Consider the following 22996-nt stretch of genomic DNA (forward strand, 5'->3'; position numbering starts at 1 on the left):
GAGCTGCTTTCCAGCAGGTCAACCCCCAACCTGTAAATGCCACATTTTACAGCTTTTACGAGAAGTTTGGAAGGCTTTGTCCTGTCCTTGAATGTTTTACTGGAATTCAGTTTTAATCCTTACTCTTGCAAATCCTAATTTCCTTATCGCTAAGAATCCTAGTGCATAGGACTTTGAGGGAGAGACGAAATGTAATTAATAAATGACTAGAAACTTCAAAAAAAAAAGTCTGCCTCCAAAAACTCCTCTGTGCCTAACTAAGTCAAAGACTTACAGCTGGAATTGTCAGGATTAAAAATAAGTGCTCGACATCTCATCCCACCTTTCTGACTTTCAATTTGGTAGTTCAGATGGGTTTCAAGATCCTGAATCTTAAATCTATCAGTGATTCAGGACTGTATGACTTGGATAAATGTAATGTTGAGAGGGAAAGAAAATTTTTTTGGAAAGGCAATTTTGAAAACAGTCTATTTCAAAGTAGCTGTTATTTAAAGCAAATTCTGAGATTTAGAAATCTAATAGTAATGAATAAACATTGCAATAAATCTCAGATTTTTAAAGTATATAGCTATAACACAATTTTATATTTTACTTTTTGTTATGGCACAGTGTTTGTTCTTTTGTAGTCGTGTGTTCAGCAAGAGGGATTTGTAGCCTCTCCCCCTTCTTACCGAATTAAAAAAAATTTCTAGGCAAAAGCAAGTTAGTGGAAGGAGATTAATAAATGGAATAAACTTATGGTTATTTATCGTAGTTTTTATCCTCACCAGTGGATGTATAAACATTTTTTTTATTGACCTCGTAAGTAACTTAAGTAATTCTAACATTTAAGTCCCTTACTTGCTTTCCCTTGATTTCCTCAACTCACTCACTTATTTTTCCCTTTACGTTGCTTAATCTTATTCCCATCAGAGTTGTAATCTGTCTTTGTGTTCTTTAGTTACAAGATTGAATTTAGTCTGTTTCTCTCTTATCTAGTCTTTCCCCATCTAAAATCTTTTTTCTCTAGTGTACATCTATTTCATTTTTCTTTTTTTTAGAAGAACTGAAATCCTCTGTTCTATTTTCTTTATCTCAGACGTTTCAACCTTTAGTTTATTGTAGAATATATTTATCCGTAGGCCCCARCATTACTGGACTCCCAGTTCTTTAGCACTCTCGTCTATCCTCTTGTATAAATTCTAGGAAATACTGCAAATACTGGCATTCACAAAACAAAGTTGAAACTATTCCTAGATTTTGCTCATGTTGCATGTACTGGAAAACCAATGAGAACAGTGAAGTTGAGGAGGTAAAATTACTTGCTTCTGTGAGCCAGACTATGTATACATGGAGTTGGTGTAGTTTCACTTCAGAGTGTCAGAACAATGGAGGAAGAGTAGATTTAGTGTCACAGAGCTCAAGATGTTGGCATGAACTTTTGAGTTTTGTGACCTACGAATTTGTAAACAACATGGAAGATTTTTTGTTTTGTTGGGCTTATTGAATTGATGCAAGCATTAATTGTGCTCTACAACACAGGAGTGAAATGGGTAAATATCTTTACCTCTTTTTCACAGTTGGTGGACATTTTTAAAATCTAGCTGTATGTATTACATTACTTGAAGGATCACTCTTTGTATTTTTTCTGTGACGTACTATGTAGTCTTAGATATCTCACCTGAAATTCTGTACCATCTCTTTTCATGGATGTGTTGTGAAGCTCAAGCAATTATGTCTTAAGTGGAATTAAAATYCAAACCTAAAACCACTGCATTGGCAAGGATTGTAATAGGGTGCAAGTACTGTTCACTTCAGAATTATGCTTATTCTACTGGAACTTTGTAGCATGCCACAATCTTCAGCAGCTTCTTCAGAAGATTATTTTTTGCTCACAGTTGAAATCCAACGTTCTTGAGCACTCAGGTCATAAAAGGTATTGMATGTTGTTCATCTGACTCAAAGTTTTAATCCACATAAGCTAGAACAACTGTGCAAAAATACGAATTGAATACTGTCTACTTCTGTTTCTGTGTGTTGGAGATTATTGGCAAAGAGGGCCCCTGTCAGTGAATGGATATTCCTTGATGTGTGTGCATCAAAATAAATGCATAGTATTAAGCTCTAAAATAGGCAAACTTTGTTGCATGTGTTTCATCATGAAATATTTGTCCGATACGCTAGTGACCCAATACCCCATCCTGGTATTTCTGGGTACTGAACTTCATGTTTTAGTTTGTCTTCTAAATGTGCTGGCAGTTGTTATTTTTAGAAATTGTTGCATGATATAATCATAGTTCTGTACAAATAATAGCTCATGTAGCTATCTTAATATTCCAGGGAAACTAGATTACACTTCTGTTCTTGCAGAAAATACTACAGCTATCCTAACTTGAGAGACATTTTTATACTGCAGGTTCTGTTAAAGAAACTTAATGGAATTCAGATATGACTGACCATGAAGTTAAGTTTGTGATTCTCTTTTCTGTTCTAGGCTATATGTCTCCACACCCATCTCCACTAGGAGCCCCAGAACATGTGTCCAGTCCGATGTCTGGAGGAGGTCCAACTCCTCCACAGATGACTCCCAGTCAGCCAGGACCCATTATGCCAGGAGACCCACAAGTTATGAGTCAGCCTAACAGAGGTCCTTCCCCTTTCAGCCCTGTACAGTTGCATCAGCTCCGAGCTCAGATTCTAGCCTACAAAATGTTAGCTAGAGGTCAGCCTTTACCAGAAAACCTCCAGCTTGCTGTTCAGGGAAAGAGGACCTTGCCTGGCATTCAACAGCAACAGGCTCCCAATGCCTTCAACAGACAGTCTGGTAAGTGAATCTGGCACTGTGTCATTGCCCAGGTAATTCTTCAAGTTCTACCTGTGAAAAATCACAGAGACGTGCGGTGCGAAAGGATATAATTTGAGACTGTATTCTGGCATCTGTGTGAACAGTGGCCTTTCATTTTAAGCTTGAGCAAGTGCATAAAACAGGTATATTATTAATAGGATATTGTCAAAATTGAAGTAAAAGTGATTTTGCTGTGATATACTCTGTCCACCCTGATTATGCCTGACATCTTTTGGTTGCTAATCATACTTTACCAATCACAATTTTAGTGCTTTTCTTGGAGTGAATTTTCAGTCCCCTGTCGCTATGCAGAAAAATGGATATGAAATCTGGAGCAAGTTGACTGATTATGTAGGTTGTGGAAAGTAAACCAAACTATGTACAGTGTGCTGTCAAGTACATAACATAAGGAAAAGAAAAAATATTCTTACTCTGTTCCTCCTAATGATAGTAGATGCTRTCGTACAGTAAGCAAGCACATTCTGATCTTAAGAAAACTGCATTACATTAAACACTCTGCGCGTGTTGTACTTTCTGAGCACTTCCATTACTGAGTTAGTATTAGAAATTGAGGGTTAAGATGATCCTATTTTCTTGTTAATAATGGTTTTAATAACTCCACTGGTCACTTCATTTCGGTGCACATGGCTTTGCTACTGAGTAGAGGGGTTTTTTTAGAAGACATTATTTTAATATGCTTCATTACATTTATTTTTRACAGTAGAATCCATTTAAATCCATATTTAATGCGCAAAAATATTATTTGCCTAAATGGACTAGCATGCTGGAAAGCAGAGTAATTTTTGTATATTTAGAAATGCTTTGTATCTTAATAAGTTTCTTTCCTCTGTCAAATTGCAGGTATTGGGTTACATGCAATAAGTGGTCCTGTAACTGGGCCAGGGCCTGCTCCAGGAATACCTGGACATACAGCTGCCATTACCCCTAAAACTTGGACTGAAGGTAGAGGGGAGTATAATGCTAATTTTATATCATACTTAGAGTTATGGATAAACTGTGTGGGTAGGGATTGGGAAAAAGAGGCAGGAAAAAGAATGGGGAAGTAAAAAGGCATGCAGAAGAAATAGTGTGAGCTTTACTTTGCTTAGGACTTAAATATCCAGGAGTATCTTAGCACTTATTCAGCCATAAATGACTTGACCAGATGAAATTATTGCATCTGCTAAGCAGCCTGAACATGAAGCACCTCTSTACAATAAGAAGGAAATATATAAGTTGGCTGAGGGACACCCATAAAATCTGTTGAATAAATTATGTTCTGAGCATGCTTAATTGCAGCAAGCTTGTCTTTCCACTATATTCTTTACTCTACTGTAAGCAAAAAATTTGCACAGCCTGGTAGAATGAGACTAGTTTTTATTGGCTTGTCTTTGAAAGCAAAGTGTAGTATTTGAGGTCTAATGAGCAGTGTAACTTTTTYTTCTTCCTTGATGATAATTTTTTGAATCGGATCATCCACGTGTGGATTTACAAGCTAATATTGTTGTTTGAAAACAATGAAATAAGGATTGTATTGAAAGGAATTCGGAATCTCTAATAATACATCTTTTGTTTGAAGGGTTTTCTTTTTCTTTAGAGCCATTTAAAAATAGATACAATATTGCCATCTTGCAAATAGTACAAGCCCTTCATACTGTAGAGATCTTACGCTGTATTAGTGCTTGTGGGTAAATCCTGGGACACTGATCACTCTGTGATAGTTGGTGTCATAAAATTCTCTGTTAGTCAGCAATTTCCGGCAACATAAGCAGAAAATAAAATACTAGTATGTGATCCGTTGTAGAGTTGTGTTTCTTGGAGTACTCCAACAAATGGTTACCATTTGAGTAGGATAATGAAGAGGGAAAAGCTGTTTCTTGAGAGATTGTATGTATGAGTTTACTGGCCACGGTGTTTCCTAGCCCAAATGCTGCTACTAGGAAATGCTGGCAAGTGTACAGAATTACTAGATGGATGGTTTTATCTGAATAATCAATTATGGCATAATAATATGTCTGTTGTGTTCAACTATAAGCAGCTAACTGTTTGTCTTTTTTCATTGCTCTTTTCGATAAGAGAATTCATCCGTCTCTGCTATATGTTTTTGGAGGTTTTATTTGGTGGGTTTTTTAAAAGATTGTGCTGATATCTTTATTTTTCTTTTGTTTTGGAGTTTTTCTTTGTAGTATTGGTCCTCTAGGACAATCTGAATGATTTCTGGAAAATTAGGACTACACAGGGTCTTTTGTTGGGCTTTCTTTTTCTTTTTTTATAACCTGAAATGCACTGTTGTTAAACACAGAATTCAAAGCTTGAGCTTATGGTTCCTTTTTTGTAGTTCAATGCAGATGTGTGAATGACGAATGGTGGTCTCTGACCACCAGGAATCTTTAGATCTAGATTTCAGGATGTTGGATTTGAAGTAAAGTTGTTGACGAGATTGCAGGCATACTTTGTGGTTGTTTTTCCTAATATTGAGCTATTATGACTCCTCAGACAATTAAATGATAGCTTTATGTTGCAATGTCTTTTGTTCTCCATGTCAGTTTTCCTCCACATCTGTATGCATGGGTGTCTTGTTGACTTGTTGGCATACTGAAATCTGTGACCCTTCGTATCTATAACTGGCAGATGCTGTATTCATGTTAACTGAGGAGATAATTTATTTTCAAAATGATTAGAATCTTGCAAGATACAAAAGTAATCAAATGCCTGGTATTTGAAACATTTAAATACAATTAGTTGGGAGTTGGGGGCAAAAAAGAGGCTATTTATATTTGACAGGTACTTTTAAGTACAGTTGTAAGAATTTTGATATGGCTGTCTGGTTCTCACAGAGCTCTGGAAGCAGAGATATTCATGTTTGTAGTCAGGTTGTGATTATAGATATTTTAAGTGGTGCAACGACAACGAATGAGGCAGAATTATATCTTGCACTTACATGAAATAAGTTCTAGAGCTGTTCTACTTCTTTTAATGATAGACTTCATAGAAAGCTAGTGAGAATGGAAAAAAAATGGCATTCCTTATAAAGTTTCAGGTGCTTTTACTTTCTTTGGACGACTTCCTGCACTGTCTATTTTAGTATGTTTTTTAATAGTGAAGTCTATCTCAGTGTGTTTTTTTTATTTTCTTTTTCTGGTAATTTTGGATGTTTGTCTTAGCTTCACGTTCTGTCTTGAAAAGCCACCTTGAATTTCTTATTGTGTTTTATATTTCATGTTATGAAATAAGTATTGTTTTTCTGATCCAGGCCAAGCCCCGGATATGAGTGTTTCCAGTGCACCACAAAAGCTTGCTGCACCACCCCCTAGTGGGAGGCCTTCTCCTGCCCCCGCTGCTGCCCAGCCTGCTGCTGCCATGCCTGGGCCTTCTGTACCACAGCCACCGCCTGGCCAGCCTTCACCCATTGTTCAGCTGCAGCAAAAACAGAATCGTATCAGCCCTATCCAGAAGCCACAGGGACTGGATCCTGTTGAAATACTCCAAGAACGTGAATATAGGTAAAAGCAAAATAAAAGGATTCAAATATTTATGCATTGTTACTTTTTACTTTATCCAATCAAATATCATACTGTAGTGGCCAAAGTTTAAACAGAGTTTCCAGAGAGAGACCATGTCAAAAAGAAGAACAGAAACATCAAGCTCTAAACTGTGATTTAATTCCAGACCAAGTTATGAACTAGCAAAGCATATTGGCAGTATCATTGCAGACAGGCTTAAGTTTAAAACGGGTTGAAAGATTTTGCTGGATTAGTGTATTACTTGGACAGCTGCAAAAAGTAAAAATTAGGAAACCAAAATCCTTTTGATCTACATGGAAACCACTTTAGTGCAGAAACCTTTCAAAATTATTAACTCAAAAGGAAGTCAGAAGGGAAGAGTGGAAGTCAAAAGACTGATGTGCTAGTGGCTGAGGAAAACCAAATGATTATAATGATCACTGGTTGGCTGGACTACTAAAGAATAGAGAATGTTAATGAGGTCAAGGCCAAGATTAAAAGAAAGGTTACCAGGAAGTATGATCTTTAAAAGTTTCACCCTTAGTGTCCTAATTAAAAGATGATGAATTATATTCATAACAACATACAGGGGATAACATTCCTTATGCTTTTCTGAGGTTATCAGTAAAACTGCTCTTGTCCTCTCCCATCAACAGGACTATTACACAATTGTCCTTGAGAAGCTACAGGTGTGAAGGAACTTGACTTGCACCTAAGATATGTTTCTAGACACTATTATTGGGGAGGAAGGAGACTGCGCATAGCATATTTACTTGGTTTGGAATGATGATGCATCTTCCAGTTACTAAAACAATGAGTTTGTAAGGGAAAAGTAGCCAAAAGAGATAGTGAAGACACTGAAGACAGGATTTAATGATTTTTTTCTTCATGAAAGTGTTCTTGCTTTTCAGATGCAGTAGGGAATGTAAGTGGTATGGACTTTGGTAGGATATGAAGTGTTTTAGGATCTAGTGCCATGTCTAGAGTTCAGGCCTTGATCCAAGAAAAGCTCTTGCACTTGTGTCAGATCATGCTTAAGTGATTTCATGGCATATGGTTGTGGTCATTTTGTCAGTTTCAATGTTTTTACGTAGGGCTGAACGGCCAAAGCTGTTCCAGTGTGAGCAATCATTGTGATCTAACAGCTTTTTCAGAAAACTTGTGGGACACACTATAATATGGTTTCACTGGTGCTCTGAGTGGAAGGATTATATAGCATTAACCTGAGTCAGGAATCATGTGGCCAGTATAGCATAACCTTTTCTGCATCCGTTAACCTCTATCTGCTCCACACACTGTTTGTGCCAAATTATTATGATCTAGTGTGCATAAATGGATGGAAGTGAAGGGTGGAATAAAATAACTGTGGTACATATACTAATGTATAGAACTCATTGCAGTTACAGCATATATAAGTTCTAAATAGCCTGATCTTCCTGGCAGAATAAATGAGGTGGACGTTTGATAGGGATTCTGTAACAGGAGGCTAATCCTTAGTGTTGAACATTGCTGGAATTTGGGTTTGTTTTGGATGCCAGAATGCTTAGAAATTCTGAAGGTCTTTTCATTATTTAAAAGTGTAAGTAACATCAAAGAAAAGCATTGAAAAAAGCAGTTTAACAGTTCTTATGCTTTGGATGGTACTAGACTTAGCTTTAGTATAAGTAGGTTTAATATAGCAATTTGAAGTATTCACCATTTCCTAGTAAAATGGTAATAGAAGAAAATTAGCAAAAACATTTGCATCCTGATAAATCTGTGAAGTTAGCAATAGCTTTATGAAGCAGTTGTCTCTTAAGTTCTGTCAGTAGTTAACTTTTATTAATAAAAGAGAGCATTATACTATGAAATACTCAGAAAACTGACTGAATTATTGACCTCTTCATGAAAAGACAGAAGTATCACATAGCTRTTTAACAGTTCCCCAATTCAAACATACAGACCCAAAACGTAAAATGTTTGTAAACCCCCTCATTGTAGGAAATCTGATCGAGTTAGGAATTTTTGCAAATGACAAGCTATGTTTACTCTGTGTCTTTGAGCATGATGTTTCTTGACTAAAGATGTGAAGCACACTATTGGGGACCCTGTCTTACATTCAGTTACTGCTAATTTATCTGCTGCACAATAAGAAGTTGCTTGATGGCCATTACTCTTAAGTGGTTAATAGTTGACTTGGGGGAAAATAGATCCTGCTCTACACTTCTATTTTTTTATGGATCACTTACATAGTTTGTATATTAGGGCATGTCTTAATTACACACAGGACTGTATCGTAAACATGAAATACTTTAGTTTTTGCTGTTATGCTAAAGAAATTACTTTTTTTTTTTTTTTTCCCAGTGACAGCAGTTCCTTTTTCCTTAACTTCCTGGTAACAAGGAAGTGTGTATAGTTTGTCTGATAGTTGATCAAATAGGCACGTAAAGGTATGGTGTAGCATTCTTATCCATTAACCATGTGTTAAATAGATCACTACATATGAATAAGCAGTAGCAAACCTATTAACATATGGCATGCTCTGAAAAAACTTTGAATCTGATGTTACATCAGTAGACTACTTTTCCTCCTGGAAAAGCCTTGCTCTTATTGTAAAAAGGGCTTTGGAATAAATTAACACAGAGAAAGAAAACTGAGAGTTAATGTTGCTGTCAAATTCACATGGTTGTGCCTAGCAGCTATTTGCAGCATATGTTGCTCTGAGGTGGGATTATATGCTAATTGTTGTTAATCCTTATGTGACTAAAGGTGGGTGAAAAAAACGTTATATACTTAAAATTTTTCCTTCTTTAAGAAGTTTAAATTATTTATATGTGAAGAACTGTTAAACTTGCTGTGCTCTTTGAAATCTGGCCAAAGTGATAAACTCATACCATTTTACTTTTATAAAACTTTCCTTAACACTTTCTTGAAAATAAAGTACTGCTTTTTAATCTTAATAAGTTTCCAAAATCTAATAATGTGCAGTGTAATTTAAAGTCATTCCATTATGTGGAAAGATTTTTTTCCGCCTTCTCAGCACTAATTAAAAAAAAAAAAAATTCAGTTAACAGTATTCTGTAGAATGTCAGTGGTTTCTTTTTGTTATCTGAAAAGTCTCCTTTCATATAGGTTCATTGCTTGCTGCATGGTATCCGTTCCATAAAAGTTTAAATATGCAAGTGTTACCTATGTAGTTGACCCAAGTTAATGAGAAGGTGCGTGTAGATTATTTTGCAAAAGGATCTATGTCTTTAGCTGTAAATGTGCTAGCCACTTTCTGCATGGGTGAAGATAAATTGCTGAACTGCAGAGATTAATTAAATGTATTCTTTAAACAGGGTTGGATTATATCCTTCAGGTGTTTGTAAAAGGCATCTAGAAAACTTTTTTCCTTGGATTCTGTTGTGATTTACGTAATAGCTATTAGTATCTTTCCGTGAAGTTAAGAATAGTCCAACAAGTTATTATCATTCTCTTTAAAGATTAGAAAGTGACTATAGTTTTAAAATGCCTTAAGTATTGCATTCATGTGAGGTGAGATGTCTGTCATGAAATTCTTTTAAAAATCCTATTACTACTCAAGAAAATATAATTAATAGTTCTGGGAAAGTCTGAAATAAAACTGCCAAATCTGTTACTATTTTTTTGTAATTTTATGTGTGAGCCATCTGGCTGCCATTTCTTGTTCTTTTCATATATATGTTCTAGATTTTCATTAGTATTAAAACAGTTTTAACCCGGATTTATGTTAAGGAAGTACTGGAGTTTTTGTGAGAGATTACTGAGGTAATATCTATACTGATTTACAAATACTGTTATCTTTCTGCTTCTTTCTTATGGCTGGATTATGAATGGAATGTAATCACCCATCAAAGAATTTAAGTGAATTGTGTAGCTCTGTGAAAACCTACGTTTTTGCAATTGTTTCAACATATGGAGGAAAAAAAATGGAAGAAAAATGGTCCCGGAAATGCTAAGCTGTTTTATAATTTAATAGTACAATTTTACATGCATTCATTTCTGGTCAACTGCTCTACAGACCTGGACTGAGAACAACAAAGAGATTGATTAGCAGTGTGAAGAGTTTCTTATATAAGGAGAGATGAGCTGTTCAGTGTGAAGATGGGACATGACAGTACGCTGTATAAGCTTGCATTATATTTAGTTGTATCTCAAAAATATGATATATTTGGATTTTTGTTGATAATTTAGATGACAGCAATGTAAACCCCAGCCCAACTTTGGCTTTTGTTGTAATTTTTACTGTGCAGACTTTTTTAAGAGGCACTTCCGCCTATTTTATACCCAGAGTTATACTAGCAGAGTGGGTCATCCATTTAGTTATCCAAAGCAATAAGCAGCAGTAGGGGAAGGAAGATAAATTTCTTATGCTCATCCTATAGTGCAAGAAGGAACATTCAATGCCCATTTAAAAAAAAAAAAATTATAAACTAAAAATATGTTCTGTATTCAGCTGCCTTAAGTCCACAGTTCAAAAGAGAAGTTTGGAAAAGTTGTGACTGCTCCCCTCACAAACATTTCATTAACTTCACTAAAACCAGGATTTGACCTTATCTGTTTTGTAGTTGGATCACTTAGAAGAGGCATCAGAGCTATTTGGGGAGTGATATAGATAAACAAATCATATCTGTGATCTGTGATTACATCAATGTGTGAAAAAGCAACAGGCAGAGCACCCATTTACAATTTAGAACAGTATTCTCTTTGTACATCAGAGTTACTTTTTTTGTATGGATGTATGATAGTAAATCTAATCTCCGAGGGAATCACAAGATTTCTCAGGGATTTTACATCTCTAGTTGCACTAGGATCTCGGTCACTGGGCAGTCCAGTTACAGGTGGAATTGTACAAAATGGGGATTTTTTTTTTAATTTTAATTTTTATTTTTTTTTAGTATAATACAGCTCCTTGAAGGAGCAAAATGTGCCTATGCCATTTTATGAACAAATAATTTTCCTGTAGGAATTGTGAACTCCTCTGGACCTGGCCAAATATCTGTAGCTTTCAGTAGAACTCTTTCTGTTCTCTTGAGGACACTAAATGAGTCTTCTGCAGTTATGCAGTATTACATCCTTTTTGCTGTTTCAGGAACTTCAGAAGTCTTTCAGGAAGACACAAAATGAATAGTTGTAGAGTTTTTAGAAGGAGTACTGTTACAGACCAGATATTGTATGCAACTTCACAAGCAATTCCGGTTGACATTTAGATGATACGTGAATTATTATGCATATAGTTACTGAGGGCTACTAATATTTTGATTTGTTAGCAAGTTATTTATCAGAATTTCTTAATATTCTGTTATGCAAGTAGTGGATTTCTTGCCTCTCTTCTGCTGTGGTGGAATAGAGGTAAATAAGTTTGACTGTGAACTTGTCTGTGTAGAAGTGAATTGGTTCAAGCCATTAAATTCTTGTATTCAGATTTCCAGCAGGAATTTATTTGTGTGTCTGCATGTGTGGATTAGAACTTGTGTTTTCAGACACAGACTTGTGTATTTATTGCCTCACCATGGCATCTCTATCTGCTGCGCGTGGCGGTTCTGGCAGTGTGCTGTGGTCACAGAAAATGTGCCTTTTATTGGGGCTTCTTTGAGCATGAGTACCACTATGAGAAACAAGTCTTTGTATTTGTTACTCTCTCTGCACACTCAGCAGATTGTGTGGTGCTGTCTCTTGCTCTGACTCACCAGGTTCAGCCAGTGTGTCTGATCTGTGATCTACCTTTCAGCTGCAGGGCTGGCATGTTAATGCTTTTGTGTGATGTGCAAGAGAAAGGGCTGGGGAAATATGGAGGATGAATGATCACTGTATGCAAAGAAGCCCAGTGGAAACTGTTTTCCTTCTGCCTTCAGGCTAGTTCCAAAGTTCTTACTGCAGGAGAACAGCAGCAGACACCTGCTCCTAACAAGATCTGATGTTCTATGCTCTGTGAAAGTAAAAATGGAGACTTTGTGAGTCATCTACAGTGTAGGGAGATTAGCTGTCTTCCCATTCTTGTGCCTTTAGGTTTTTAACTTGGGGAACGAGAGGACTCTTCCCCCCCGCCCCCCTTATTTTTTAAAGCATTTGAAAAATGGAGGAGACTGATTCAGTTGAACTTGCATGCAGCATTTAGATAACTTAAAATTTGGGGATCTGTCGTTGTAATGTCTTAGCAAAATTTGCAGTTCACAAAAATACTTATTTGTAAATTAAAAATGCTTACAAAAACTATGTAACTTTTAGCTCTATGATCTTGGTTTTCAATGTGAAAACTAAAACAAGTTCTTTCTGGCTTGTGCGTTACTCTTGAATTTGAATGGATTTGGTTAAGGATTCTGTAAAGGAAGAGTGAAGTAGATCTGATTTACAGTTTAATGGCTATGTAAGTGCTAACAAATTTGTCAATAAAATAGGCAAGTATTCTGTGTTAAGAGGGAAAGGATTTGCTATGTAAGAAAGTTCCATTTGTGCTTGGTGACTGACTACACTGCGCATAAAATAGTACTCATCAAAGAAGCCTAAAACCAGAATTCTATTGTATAAAATTCCCAACTCGCTTTTTACATATACTTTTAGCCAAAATTCAAATAGGGGCAGAGGAGAGTTTTCATTATTTGGCAATTTATTCTCTAAATGGGAAAGGACACCTAATTTTGTCTCCATCTCTGCAAAAGCCTATTAGTTCAGAAATAAGTAGTGAAAGTCAAATAGCTGAGATAAATTGACTATTTTTACTGTGTAAGTTTGATAATGTCTCACAAATTTCTCCTGGTATCTTTTCTGATCCTGTGTTTATTCAGGCTTCAAGCTCGAATTGCTCACAGAATCCAGGAACTAGAGAACTTGCCTGGCTCTTTGCCTCCTGATCTGCGAACCAAAGCTACAGTGGAGTTGAAAGCACTTAGGTTACTGAATTTCCAGCGCCAGGTAATGCCTTTTGCTCTAGGGAAGTTCTTATTGCCAAATATGATTATCATAGGATGAATTGGCAAGAAAGCACAGCACTGAGCCTAACCAGGAGATTTTTGCATGAGAGCAAACTTGATGATAAGTATTTTACAGAACTTACTGTTTAACTTAGTCTTCATTTTGTTTATTTATTGGAAATGTCTAAGTGTTCTCTCTCTCTCCTGCTTTATCCTCCAGTATCAGGTGTAATCCTAGAATTGTGTATTTCATACAGATAATAGCAATAACACAAAGAGAACAGCAGGACAGGCTGCAAGCCAATTTTCAACATAAATGACAATATACACCTTTCTGGACATTCTTCATATTTGTCATGGGTCCTCTTGTTTTGGAGGAGTTGTATGCTGTTGTTGCTTGCCTTATTTCTGTGTGATCTGCTTTCAGAATTTCCACTGTGGCACACAGATTTTGAAAATTAGGCTTAACAGGATCATGTCTAAGATATATCTTGGGTGTATGTATAAATGTATGAATTTCAGAAAGGGAAACACAGTGCCAGACACTTACAGGCCCCTTGCCATTGGCTTTCCTAGCTAATCTGGAAGAGCAAAGATGTGATTTGGCAGGTCAAGCAAAAATAGATCCTGACAGAAGTCTTAGTCATCAGTTGTACCATGCTGTCTGAGTCTTCCTTTCCACTGCCCTGGCACTCCTTTGTACTGAGGTTTTCTCAGAGGTCAGATGAAAAGCAGCAGGTTCCCCTGCTGCATTACTGGGACTGTAGTTATACTGTTCAAGTCTTTACCATTTCCTACTTCCTGCTGTCTCTTGTGCAGCTGACAATGAAAACAGTTGTCAGCTGTGTTCAGCACCAGCTCTAGGAAAGTATGTTGTATTTTTTGTTCATTCATGCTTTATCTGGATGGTGTAACATCTTGGCTAGCCCCTTGCATTTCAGCAGAACAGTCATTTTCATCAGTATCTTGTGAGGAAAGAAGACATGATGTACCTGCAGTGATTGGCCATCCTATGGAGACTTAAGATTTACTTGGGGAGGCAGACCTATCTGCTGCAACAGTGAAGCTGTGGAATACCTATTTTCAGAACTGCAATGGAATGGGAAAAGGAGACTAGGACATCTTTTGGATTGTTATCGTTTTACTGTATCATATTAATGATTAAAGGTGTTCTTCCATGTATTAATTCTTTCTAAGTGTTTTTTTTCTCACTTGTAGCTAAGACAAGAGGTAGTAGCCTGCATGCGTCGTGACACAACACTGGAGACAGCACTGAACTCCAAAGCTTACAAGCGAAGCAAGCGCCAGACTCTGAGGGAGGCCCGTATGACAGAAAAGCTTGAGAAACAGCAGAAGATAGAACAGGAGAGAAAGCGTAGACAGAAGCATCAGGTATTCTAACTTATTGTCTGTTTGCCCAGTCACAGAAATGTGCCTGGCTTTGCTGTGCTGGTCTTCAATGTTATATGTTTTATCACCTTTGGAGTTTCTAAGGTACAAAAAATCCCAAATCACATAAGCAATCAGAACACTCTAAGATTTGAAGTTGGGTGCTCCTGGTCTCAAATCCTGTCCTTTGTCAAGTGTCTGCACTAGTTTGTTTTATTTTTCTAGGAATACCTGAACAGCATATTACAGCATGCTAAAGATTTTAAAGAGTACCATCGGTCAGTGGCTGGGAAAATTCAGAAGCTTTCTAAAGCTGTGGCAACTTGGCATGCCAACACTGAGCGTGAGCAGAAGAAGGAAACAGAGAGAATTGAGAAAGAAAGAATGAGAAGACTGATGGTAAGGAGTGGAGGGAGGGGTATGTCTATTTTAGCTAAAATCACATACCATATCCTTTTAATGTCTTGTATATACTCTCAGATGCCTGTGTGTTTTCTTCGCTGAGTAAAGCCTCTGCAACCCAAAAGTGTAAATCTAAAATTGCTGCAGTTCGGATGTCTGTATTTCTGATGTTGGTAGTGAATGTGACAGCATTCACTTTAGGCTGTAGCTGCTTCTTTTTACAAGTTTTGTGATAAGAGGATAGTTGTTTTATCTACCAGCTTAAAAACTTATCACAGCCATTTTTGCATAACACCACTTAATCTCTTTAACTTCATATATTAACATTTTTACAAAAATGTAGGGATATTTGTTCATCGTACAAATACTGTATTTTACTTCTAGGTTTTGTAGTTCTGAAGACTGCATGTGATCAACTTGTTAATGGCATTACTCAGCAGGCTTTACATAAAACTGATTTCACATGCAAGCACACATAACCAACAGCAGTAAATGCATTTGGCTTGGGAATTAATGGCAGTCAGCTCTACCCCTTAATGCCACTCCTTGCTGCTGTTACTTCATATTTTTCCCTTCCTTGCACCTGCACAATGTCAGATGTATCCCTCTTAAGACAGAACATAATGGTTTTGTATACAACCACGTCTTTTAAGGACGTTGTGGAACTGATCAGTGCACTGCCAACATTTCTGGAGTTAAAATAGTTTTAGAATTTTGAGTGTAGACAGAGGAATTTGTATGTACAACTGTGTTAGCAGCAATGGTTGGAAAAATTTCTGTAAGAGGTTGGTTAGCTCTTTTTAACGCTTTTTTTTTTTTATTTCAATGTTTGAAATCTACAAACAGTAGGTCACAGGAAAGATTGAGATCCTCAGTCAGCATTTTACTTACACCAAAATAGAATTGATTGGCAGTTAACGTATTTTCTCTGAAACACAGTACTAGTGAAAAACAATCAAGAATACAAGGTGGGTGCAGCTGGGGCACAAAACTTCAATCCTTGTCCAGATCTACTCCCACCATGTATAAGGACTGAACAGCTTGGTTTAAAGAATTGCAAAACAAAATATGGAAGTGACTAAAGTTTAAAATGACTAGAAGTTTAGAAATGCATATGAAATGTAAATGAAAGACTTGCATAAGAGAAAAACAAATGTTTAGRCCCTAGGGCCTTTTTCAAGGTTATATACTAATCTGTATTATAAAGCTTTTTCATAATTAGAAGTAGTTGTCAGCACTCTATCTGCTCAAGCTGTTACAATGAATTGTTAGAGAAAAGAGCTGTTTAAAAAACAAACAAGCAAAAAAAGATAATCTTGATTTTTTTAAAGAATATTGTTGTGGACTGTGAAGTTAATGAGCTTAAGTCACTCCAAAATATTTGATATAATCCGTGATAAAGGTGTCCACAGCTAAGAAATTTGATGTGGGTTTGCACGTCCAGAAATGGTGCAGAATACTGTTACCAGTGCTTCCTTCTAAAACCTCCTAACCAGGGCCTGTGACTAAGCTCTTAAGCACAGACACAGCACTTCATAGTCATTTTTAGTTTGGGGTTTTGCAGTCRGAAGTACTTGCCCAAAATGCTCAGTTAAATTCTTCTGCAAAAACAAATTGTACATGTTATGCTAGTGGGATTATTTTGCCATTAAATTTTATTTAATTTCAGTCCAATTGTGATATGTTTTTAATTTAGAGGTATATACTAGAGATTTTTAAAACATCTCTGCTCAGACACTTGGCCTGGTTTAGGAAAATGTGCTATGTCTAAAACTCTCTTGGCGTATTTATCTTTTCAGCAGCATTTAATTCATTATACAGGTTGTCCTTCACTGACTAGGATTAGAAATGGTGATTGTGTCACAGCTCATTAATACTAGTATGTATTGCATGCAAGAACCTTAATTGGTATGCTTTAAAAAAATACTGTCAGGACAAGCTAGAATGTTTAAAGGGAAGTACCTTGGCTAGTTTACAATGATTCTGTGTTCAGTAATAATAGTTATAAAAGCTTACTTTTTGAGCATCGTAGTTCTGATGTCTTAAGCATTATAATTGAATTTTACAAACTGAATTTTACTAGCTGAATTGCTAGTAGCTAGCAATTGCTAGCAGCTCTTGCCAGTTTAGTGTGGTTCTGGTATGTCTCCAGAAAGGCAGTTTGTATCTTCCGGTGTGCTGTCTTTTTGAAAGTAAATGTCTTTAAATGTCTTTCTTACTCATATTTCTTTTTATAAGGCATGTGTACTTCCTTGATTGTTAATTTGTTTGTCAGGTTGTTTTGGCCAAAATTGTCAATGGCATCTGTGATGCTTTCATTATATTTTCCTGACATGCTCAAAGAATGAATTATATCTTTATGGCACCACAAATAATATATCACAGTATGTCTTACCCCTAACAACACACTTGTGCGGTGTCATAAGAATACAGGGGTTACCAGAATGACTCAGATGCAGCTGGTCTGGTGAATCCTGTCTCTGATAGTAGCCTGTATCAAAGATGAAATAACAGCAGAGTAGACAGATGATAGATAAACTGCCCAAAATAAAATTTCCTTCTAACACCTAGAAGAAGAAGATTGTTGCTCATACTGGAAAGAGGACCGACTGCAGGTTCGGCATCCAGCTCTCATAATTGTTCTCTGGGTATGGACTTAAATGCACTTTATGTCATTGAAAAATCATCTCTGTAGGAGACTTACCAAGTACATCTGTTTCCCAGCATTGTAACCTGTCCGATGTGCTGTTATATATATTTTTTTCATTCCCTGCCATAACTGTTGTAGAATTTCCCATCATCAGTCCATGAGAGTAGGAGATACTCAGAATCATAGAATCCCTGAATCCCAGAGTCGCTCAGGCTGCCAGGGCACTCGGGTCCCTAGTCCAGCCTCCTGCCCAAAGCAGAATCAGTAATGAGGACAGACCAGGTTGCTCAAGGTTTTTGTTCATTTGGATCTTGAAAACCTCCAACCACAGAAACAGCATAGCTTCCATGGGCCCCTGTTTCACTGCTTGTCTGGAGAAAAGCTTCTGATATCAAGTCTGAGCCTCTGTTGCTTCAGTTTGCACCTGTTGTCTCATTGTCCTGCAAAGCACCGCTGTGGAGAACCTGGCTCTGTTTTCTCAATAACCTCCATATACCTACTGGGGGACTGTTGTTAGGTCTCCACAAAGCTCCCTCTTTTGGGGGCTTAATAAGCAGAGATCCTTCAGGATTTGTTCACAGGACTTGTGCTTCAGCCCCTAACCATCTTGGTGGCCTTCCACTGAACTCACTGCAGTTTATTGATGTCTTTTCTGTGTTAGAGGGCCCCAAAACTGTTGGGCAACTGCTGAGCACACTGCTGGTTCACATTTAGCCTAAATGGGCCCCCAACTGCTTTTTGAGCTGAAGATTTCACCAGCCTGTATCGTAGCCAAAGACTCTTCTTTTCCAGGACTCTGTGTCTTTGCAGAATTTCATCAGGTTCCTGTTGGCTCAGTTGACCTGCCTGTCCAGGTCTTTCTGAATGGCAGCCATACCCTTGAGCAAATCAACTGTTCTCCCCAGTTTGTATCATCTGCAGACTTGACAAGAGTGCTCTTCATCCCTTCCTTCTGGGTCACTGAGAGAGATGTTAAACAGGACAGGTCCCTGTGGTACCCCACTTGTTTTTGGCCTCCAGATAGAGTACAACCCAGTAACACAGCTGTACGACCTCCTGGGACTGATCTTCCAAACAGTTTTTTGCCAATTTATTTTTCTTCCCACACAGATCATAACATCCCAACTAAGGTGACATACGGTTGTTGAGACAGGAGTTTTAGGTATTTCTTCAGAAGTATTTCTATCATAGCTGATGTTTGTTTTGTATTGCTAGGCTGAAGATGAAGAAGGCTACCGTAAGCTGATTGACCAAAAGAAAGACAGACGCCTGGCCTACCTATTGCAGCAAACAGATGAGTATGTGGCTAACCTGACTAATCTGGTATGGGAGCACAAACAGGCACAAGCAGCCAAAGAAAAGAAGAAGAGGAGGAGGAGAAAGAAGGCAAGTAGTTACAGCTGACAATTCTAGCCTGTCTCGCCTACAAATCTGATTTTAACTTTGGTAAATATAGTGATCTGCAGTTGTCTTACAGATATCAGAATGCCACATTCTTAACACTAGGTGAAATCGCCTTCCTCCACTGAAATCGCTAAGAAATCTGCTAACATTAATTTCAAAGAGGACAAGAAGGAGTTGGGAATAGAAAATTGTAGACTGTTAACATTTCATTTGCTGATAAACTTTCCACAGGCAAAAATGTGCTAGACATGTAAATTAGAAATAAAGTATATGGCTCCAAAATACATTGTATCAAGAAGATGATGTAATCTGGTTTATGCTGTTGGTAAATACAGGGTAGCTTGTTTAGACCTCCAGATTTGAAACTCAGTTCAGTCCATTTTGTGGGAGAACTGGAAACAGCTATCAATAAAGAACTTGGATAGGTTTATTTTTAATATATGGATATTCTTCATGTAGCATTGATTGTTGTGTGCATTCTTACCATTTAATTTGAAGCTTTTGAAAATTATCTTTGTTTATATGAAATTATTTACTGTGTCAGAGAGACTGATTGTGAAAACTGAACTGCCTTATGAAAAACAACTTCTATGTATGAAGTGGTAATTAAGTAATGATTTGTCATTTTTGTGACCCCTGAGTATCTTCCATGTGTAGGAGGATGGATAAGAGGATTTTTATAATCCATTTCCATCTGTAGTTTGTGTGGTATGAAATCATGTCTACATTGTTTACAAGCAGCACTATAGGTGTGGTAATAAATAACAGCATATAAAAGACTGATCATTTTGAGGATGAATGACCCAAAAAATTCCCTTTTCCCCACATCCATCTCTGAGACTTCTGTACCTTTTGTTGAGAGTATGTTCTTAGCACAGAAACAGTCCACTGCCTCCAATGTTAAGATATAACTTAAACAATGTTTTTGACCTGTATTATCRTTAAGAACAAATCTGATTTTAGTGTACTTGGCAGTAGAGACAATCCTTAATGAGACAGCATGTGCAGTAAATACACTGCTATAATAAAATGTGTGTTTTCCTTGACAATCTGCTGATTACTCTCTATGATATGGACCTATCTCTTTATCAATTTTGCTGAAGAATGTATGAGGAATAGAGTATCTTCTGAAAATGTCAATAAATACATAATTTTCTGTCACTGAAGTAAGAGGCAAATATGCCCCATTAATATCCAGTGATACATACTCTTCCCAGCCTAAAACCTAAAGGAATATTAGGAGGAAAAAATTCTGAACCTTATCTTGATCATCTGCAGCCTGTTGATTTCTACTTCTTTCTGCCCAAGCGATTTTTGCCCTGTTAGGGAGATAAGGGTGCACACAAATATTGATCAATGTGTGGTGGTGGTGGTGGTGTTTTTTATAATTTTATAAATTAGTTGTTGTATGGCTGCAGCACTCACTTAAGGAGGTGGCCACTGTGTCTGTCTTCCTAGTCATACACTTTGGATACTTACTCTTTTATGCTCTGTAATCCATATAAAGTTCAGTTTAATCTACTAAAAAATGTAGTTATGTGTCTCATTCTTAAAGAGAAGTGAGAGAAGAGAGCTCATAGGATTTTCTCCCAGAAAGGGCAATGGGGAAGTGAAGGATGAAGAAGTATTTCTCTTCTTTACCGGGCTTATGTTATGTAATTAACAAGTGAACCCTATGTTCTTAGAAGAACAGAATTTTAGAAGAGTCAATTTTTGCTTTTGGATCAAGTTTGGGGAATCTTGGTGGTGGATTTTCCCCTCTTATATTATCTTCACATGCCTGCAGTTGTGTCTCCAGCCTCCTGTTCAACTAGTCTCCCACATCTTTGTAGCACTCATGAATGGAAAAAAATACACCAGATAAAGTTTTCAGCTGATAGGCCAGTTTAACTTGCTGTGCAACCTTTCACCTTTTAAGAGATTTTCTTGTCATTTTACTAAGCATCAAGAAATTCTAGGCTCCTGCTTTTATAAAACTAATATTCTCTCATGCATTTAAGAAATCTTTACATTGCCTGAAACACTAGTGTAATATAATCTGCCATTATTTATATTTACCTCCTTTTTAAAGTATGTTTTCTACTTTCCAAAATTCTTGTTGGCTATAGGTTGTAAATGTTTATGCTCACGCAGCAGCAACTGATCATTGCGTAGTGAACACCACTGAGCCTTAATGCTTATTTGTGGTGCTGTGTTTGATTTTTAAACATTTTTCTATTGATTGTAGTTGTAAAACTCCTATTGTATTAGAGATCATTCTCATCTGCAAGGGAATGGGCCGCGGTCTAACTTGTTGGTCTTCTAGGCAAAAACTATCCTCAATGTAGGCTGTTCAGCTGAGGCCAGATCTGTGCTGTCCTGAGTTACTCTGCCTGTCTGTTTGCATAAGCTCTCTAGTTCTGGCACAGTTCCTTTCTCCGTCAGCAGATGTACTTATTGCCCAGGAATGCTGAAGCAAGCAGCCTTCTAGCTCATATTGATGATGTTCTTGACTGGGCACCAGCTATTCTTGCATAGAGTAGCATCTATGATATCTGTGTAGCATACTATAGTGTTTATAAGCTTCTCCATCAGGTTATTTTATGTATACTAAGGAAAATTGTGCTTCTCAAATATTCTGTGCTTTTCTGGAATTTTCCTTTTTGCTCATGCTAATGGAAAAGAACTCAACAAAGATAATTAGGCATGTGTCCTAAAGAATGAAGTTTGTGTAAAAGAAATAAGGATAAACTTTTTTAAAATGTAAAATTGACCCATGTCTACTACTGCACAATCATCTGAAGTTCATGCCTTTGAAAATGGATTCGAAGGGCTATTGTGTGGAAAAGACAAAGATGCAAGAGTTGATCGGAAGCAGATATTAAGAATCATCTTAGTATTCAGAAGTACTGCTATTCCTGCAGGATACTTCTTAAATAACAAACTAAAACTATATTATCTAAATTTTTCACACACATTAATGATACTTGAAAGTTGTTTTATCTATAAATGAAATTTAAAAGATTGTTCCTGTTTTCAGTCTGATCTATTTACATTTGTAATCAAAATAAAATCATGCTATAGTACTGCAAGTCCAGTGCTGGGCAGGAGCAGTAGGTGGTTTCTATCCTTTTTTGCCCATCAACACAATCATTAGGAAAGTTCCAATTCAGAGGCAAATGAAGAATTTCATTATTCTCATATTGTCCTGACATTTTAAAGTAGGACAGGATTTGACAAAGAGACTGCTTATTACTGGGAGTGGCGTCTGGGGAAAAAAAAAAATCTAGCTCATTTTGAGTAGTGTTTCTTCCTGTTGACTGAGCCCCAGTGGTCTTTTTGTTTGTAACTTGAACAACTATGGTCTGGAATTAATTGAGATATAGTGCAAGGAACTCAAATGCCCCTGTATGAATGTATAATCTGTCATGCTTGGTGAGACCTCAGAAACTGAAATTAAAACAATTTAGAGAAAATTAATAGTAAATCATATTAAAATTAATTGCTATTATATTTGTACTACCACAGAATATGAAAACTGAGTCTCCAAGTCTGGCCCAGAAATTCAGTAGGCTAGTCACTTTCTAGGCCCAGTTTTATCACCATGGCTATAGGTGTTGTGTGTACCCCATTCATACTACTAAGTGCTTTGTGTGGGCAGTGGTGACTCTGCTTGCCTTGCTTACCTATAGCCTCCCACAACTTTAACTACATTTGTCTCAGGCTGTGTAGGCATGGAGTGAAAACTTGTTTATGCTTCAAAATGCTTGCATCATATAAAGTACCCTTTTTATACATAAAAACTGTCTGTGATATTTTTCACTTCTTGATTTGTTGTAGAAGGCTGAAGAGAATGCGGAAGGAATGGCATCTGGTCTTGGTCCTGATGGAGAGGTGAGAATTTTACAAGTTGCTTTTTTAAAAAAAAATTTTT

The 22996-nt window shown here is 36.9% G+C and overlaps 1 protein-coding gene across 10 annotated transcripts in view; it reads left to right on the top strand.

Moving 5' to 3' along the window:
- SMARCA2 (SWI/SNF related, matrix associated, actin dependent regulator of chromatin, subfamily a, member 2) overlaps positions 1-22996 on the top strand; it is a 124087-nt gene that overhangs the window by 23343 nt on the left and 77748 nt on the right. For 8 of the 10 annotated variants that reach the window (XM_026059983.1, XM_026059981.1, XM_026059984.1 and 5 more), the window contains exons 4-11: positions 2474-2803; positions 3686-3793; positions 6078-6327; positions 13113-13239; positions 14457-14630; positions 14853-15026; positions 18895-19065; positions 22903-22956. In XM_026059983.1, coding sequence (XP_025915768.1) covers positions 2474-2803; positions 3686-3793; positions 6078-6327; positions 13113-13239; positions 14457-14630; positions 14853-15026; positions 18895-19065; positions 22903-22956 — 1388 coding nt within the window. The remainder of the gene's footprint in view (positions 1-2473; positions 2804-3685; positions 3794-6077; positions 6328-13112; positions 13240-14456; positions 14631-14852; positions 15027-18894; positions 19066-22902; positions 22957-22996) is intronic. The other 2 variants (XM_026059977.1, XM_026059978.1) reach the window with 2 other exon arrangements.

The sequence above is a fragment of the Apteryx rowi genome, unplaced genomic scaffold, assembly GCF_003343035.1.
Source record: "Apteryx rowi isolate R43461 unplaced genomic scaffold, aptRow1 scaffold_163, whole genome shotgun sequence".
NCBI lineage: Eukaryota > Metazoa > Chordata > Aves > Apterygiformes > Apterygidae > Apteryx > Apteryx rowi.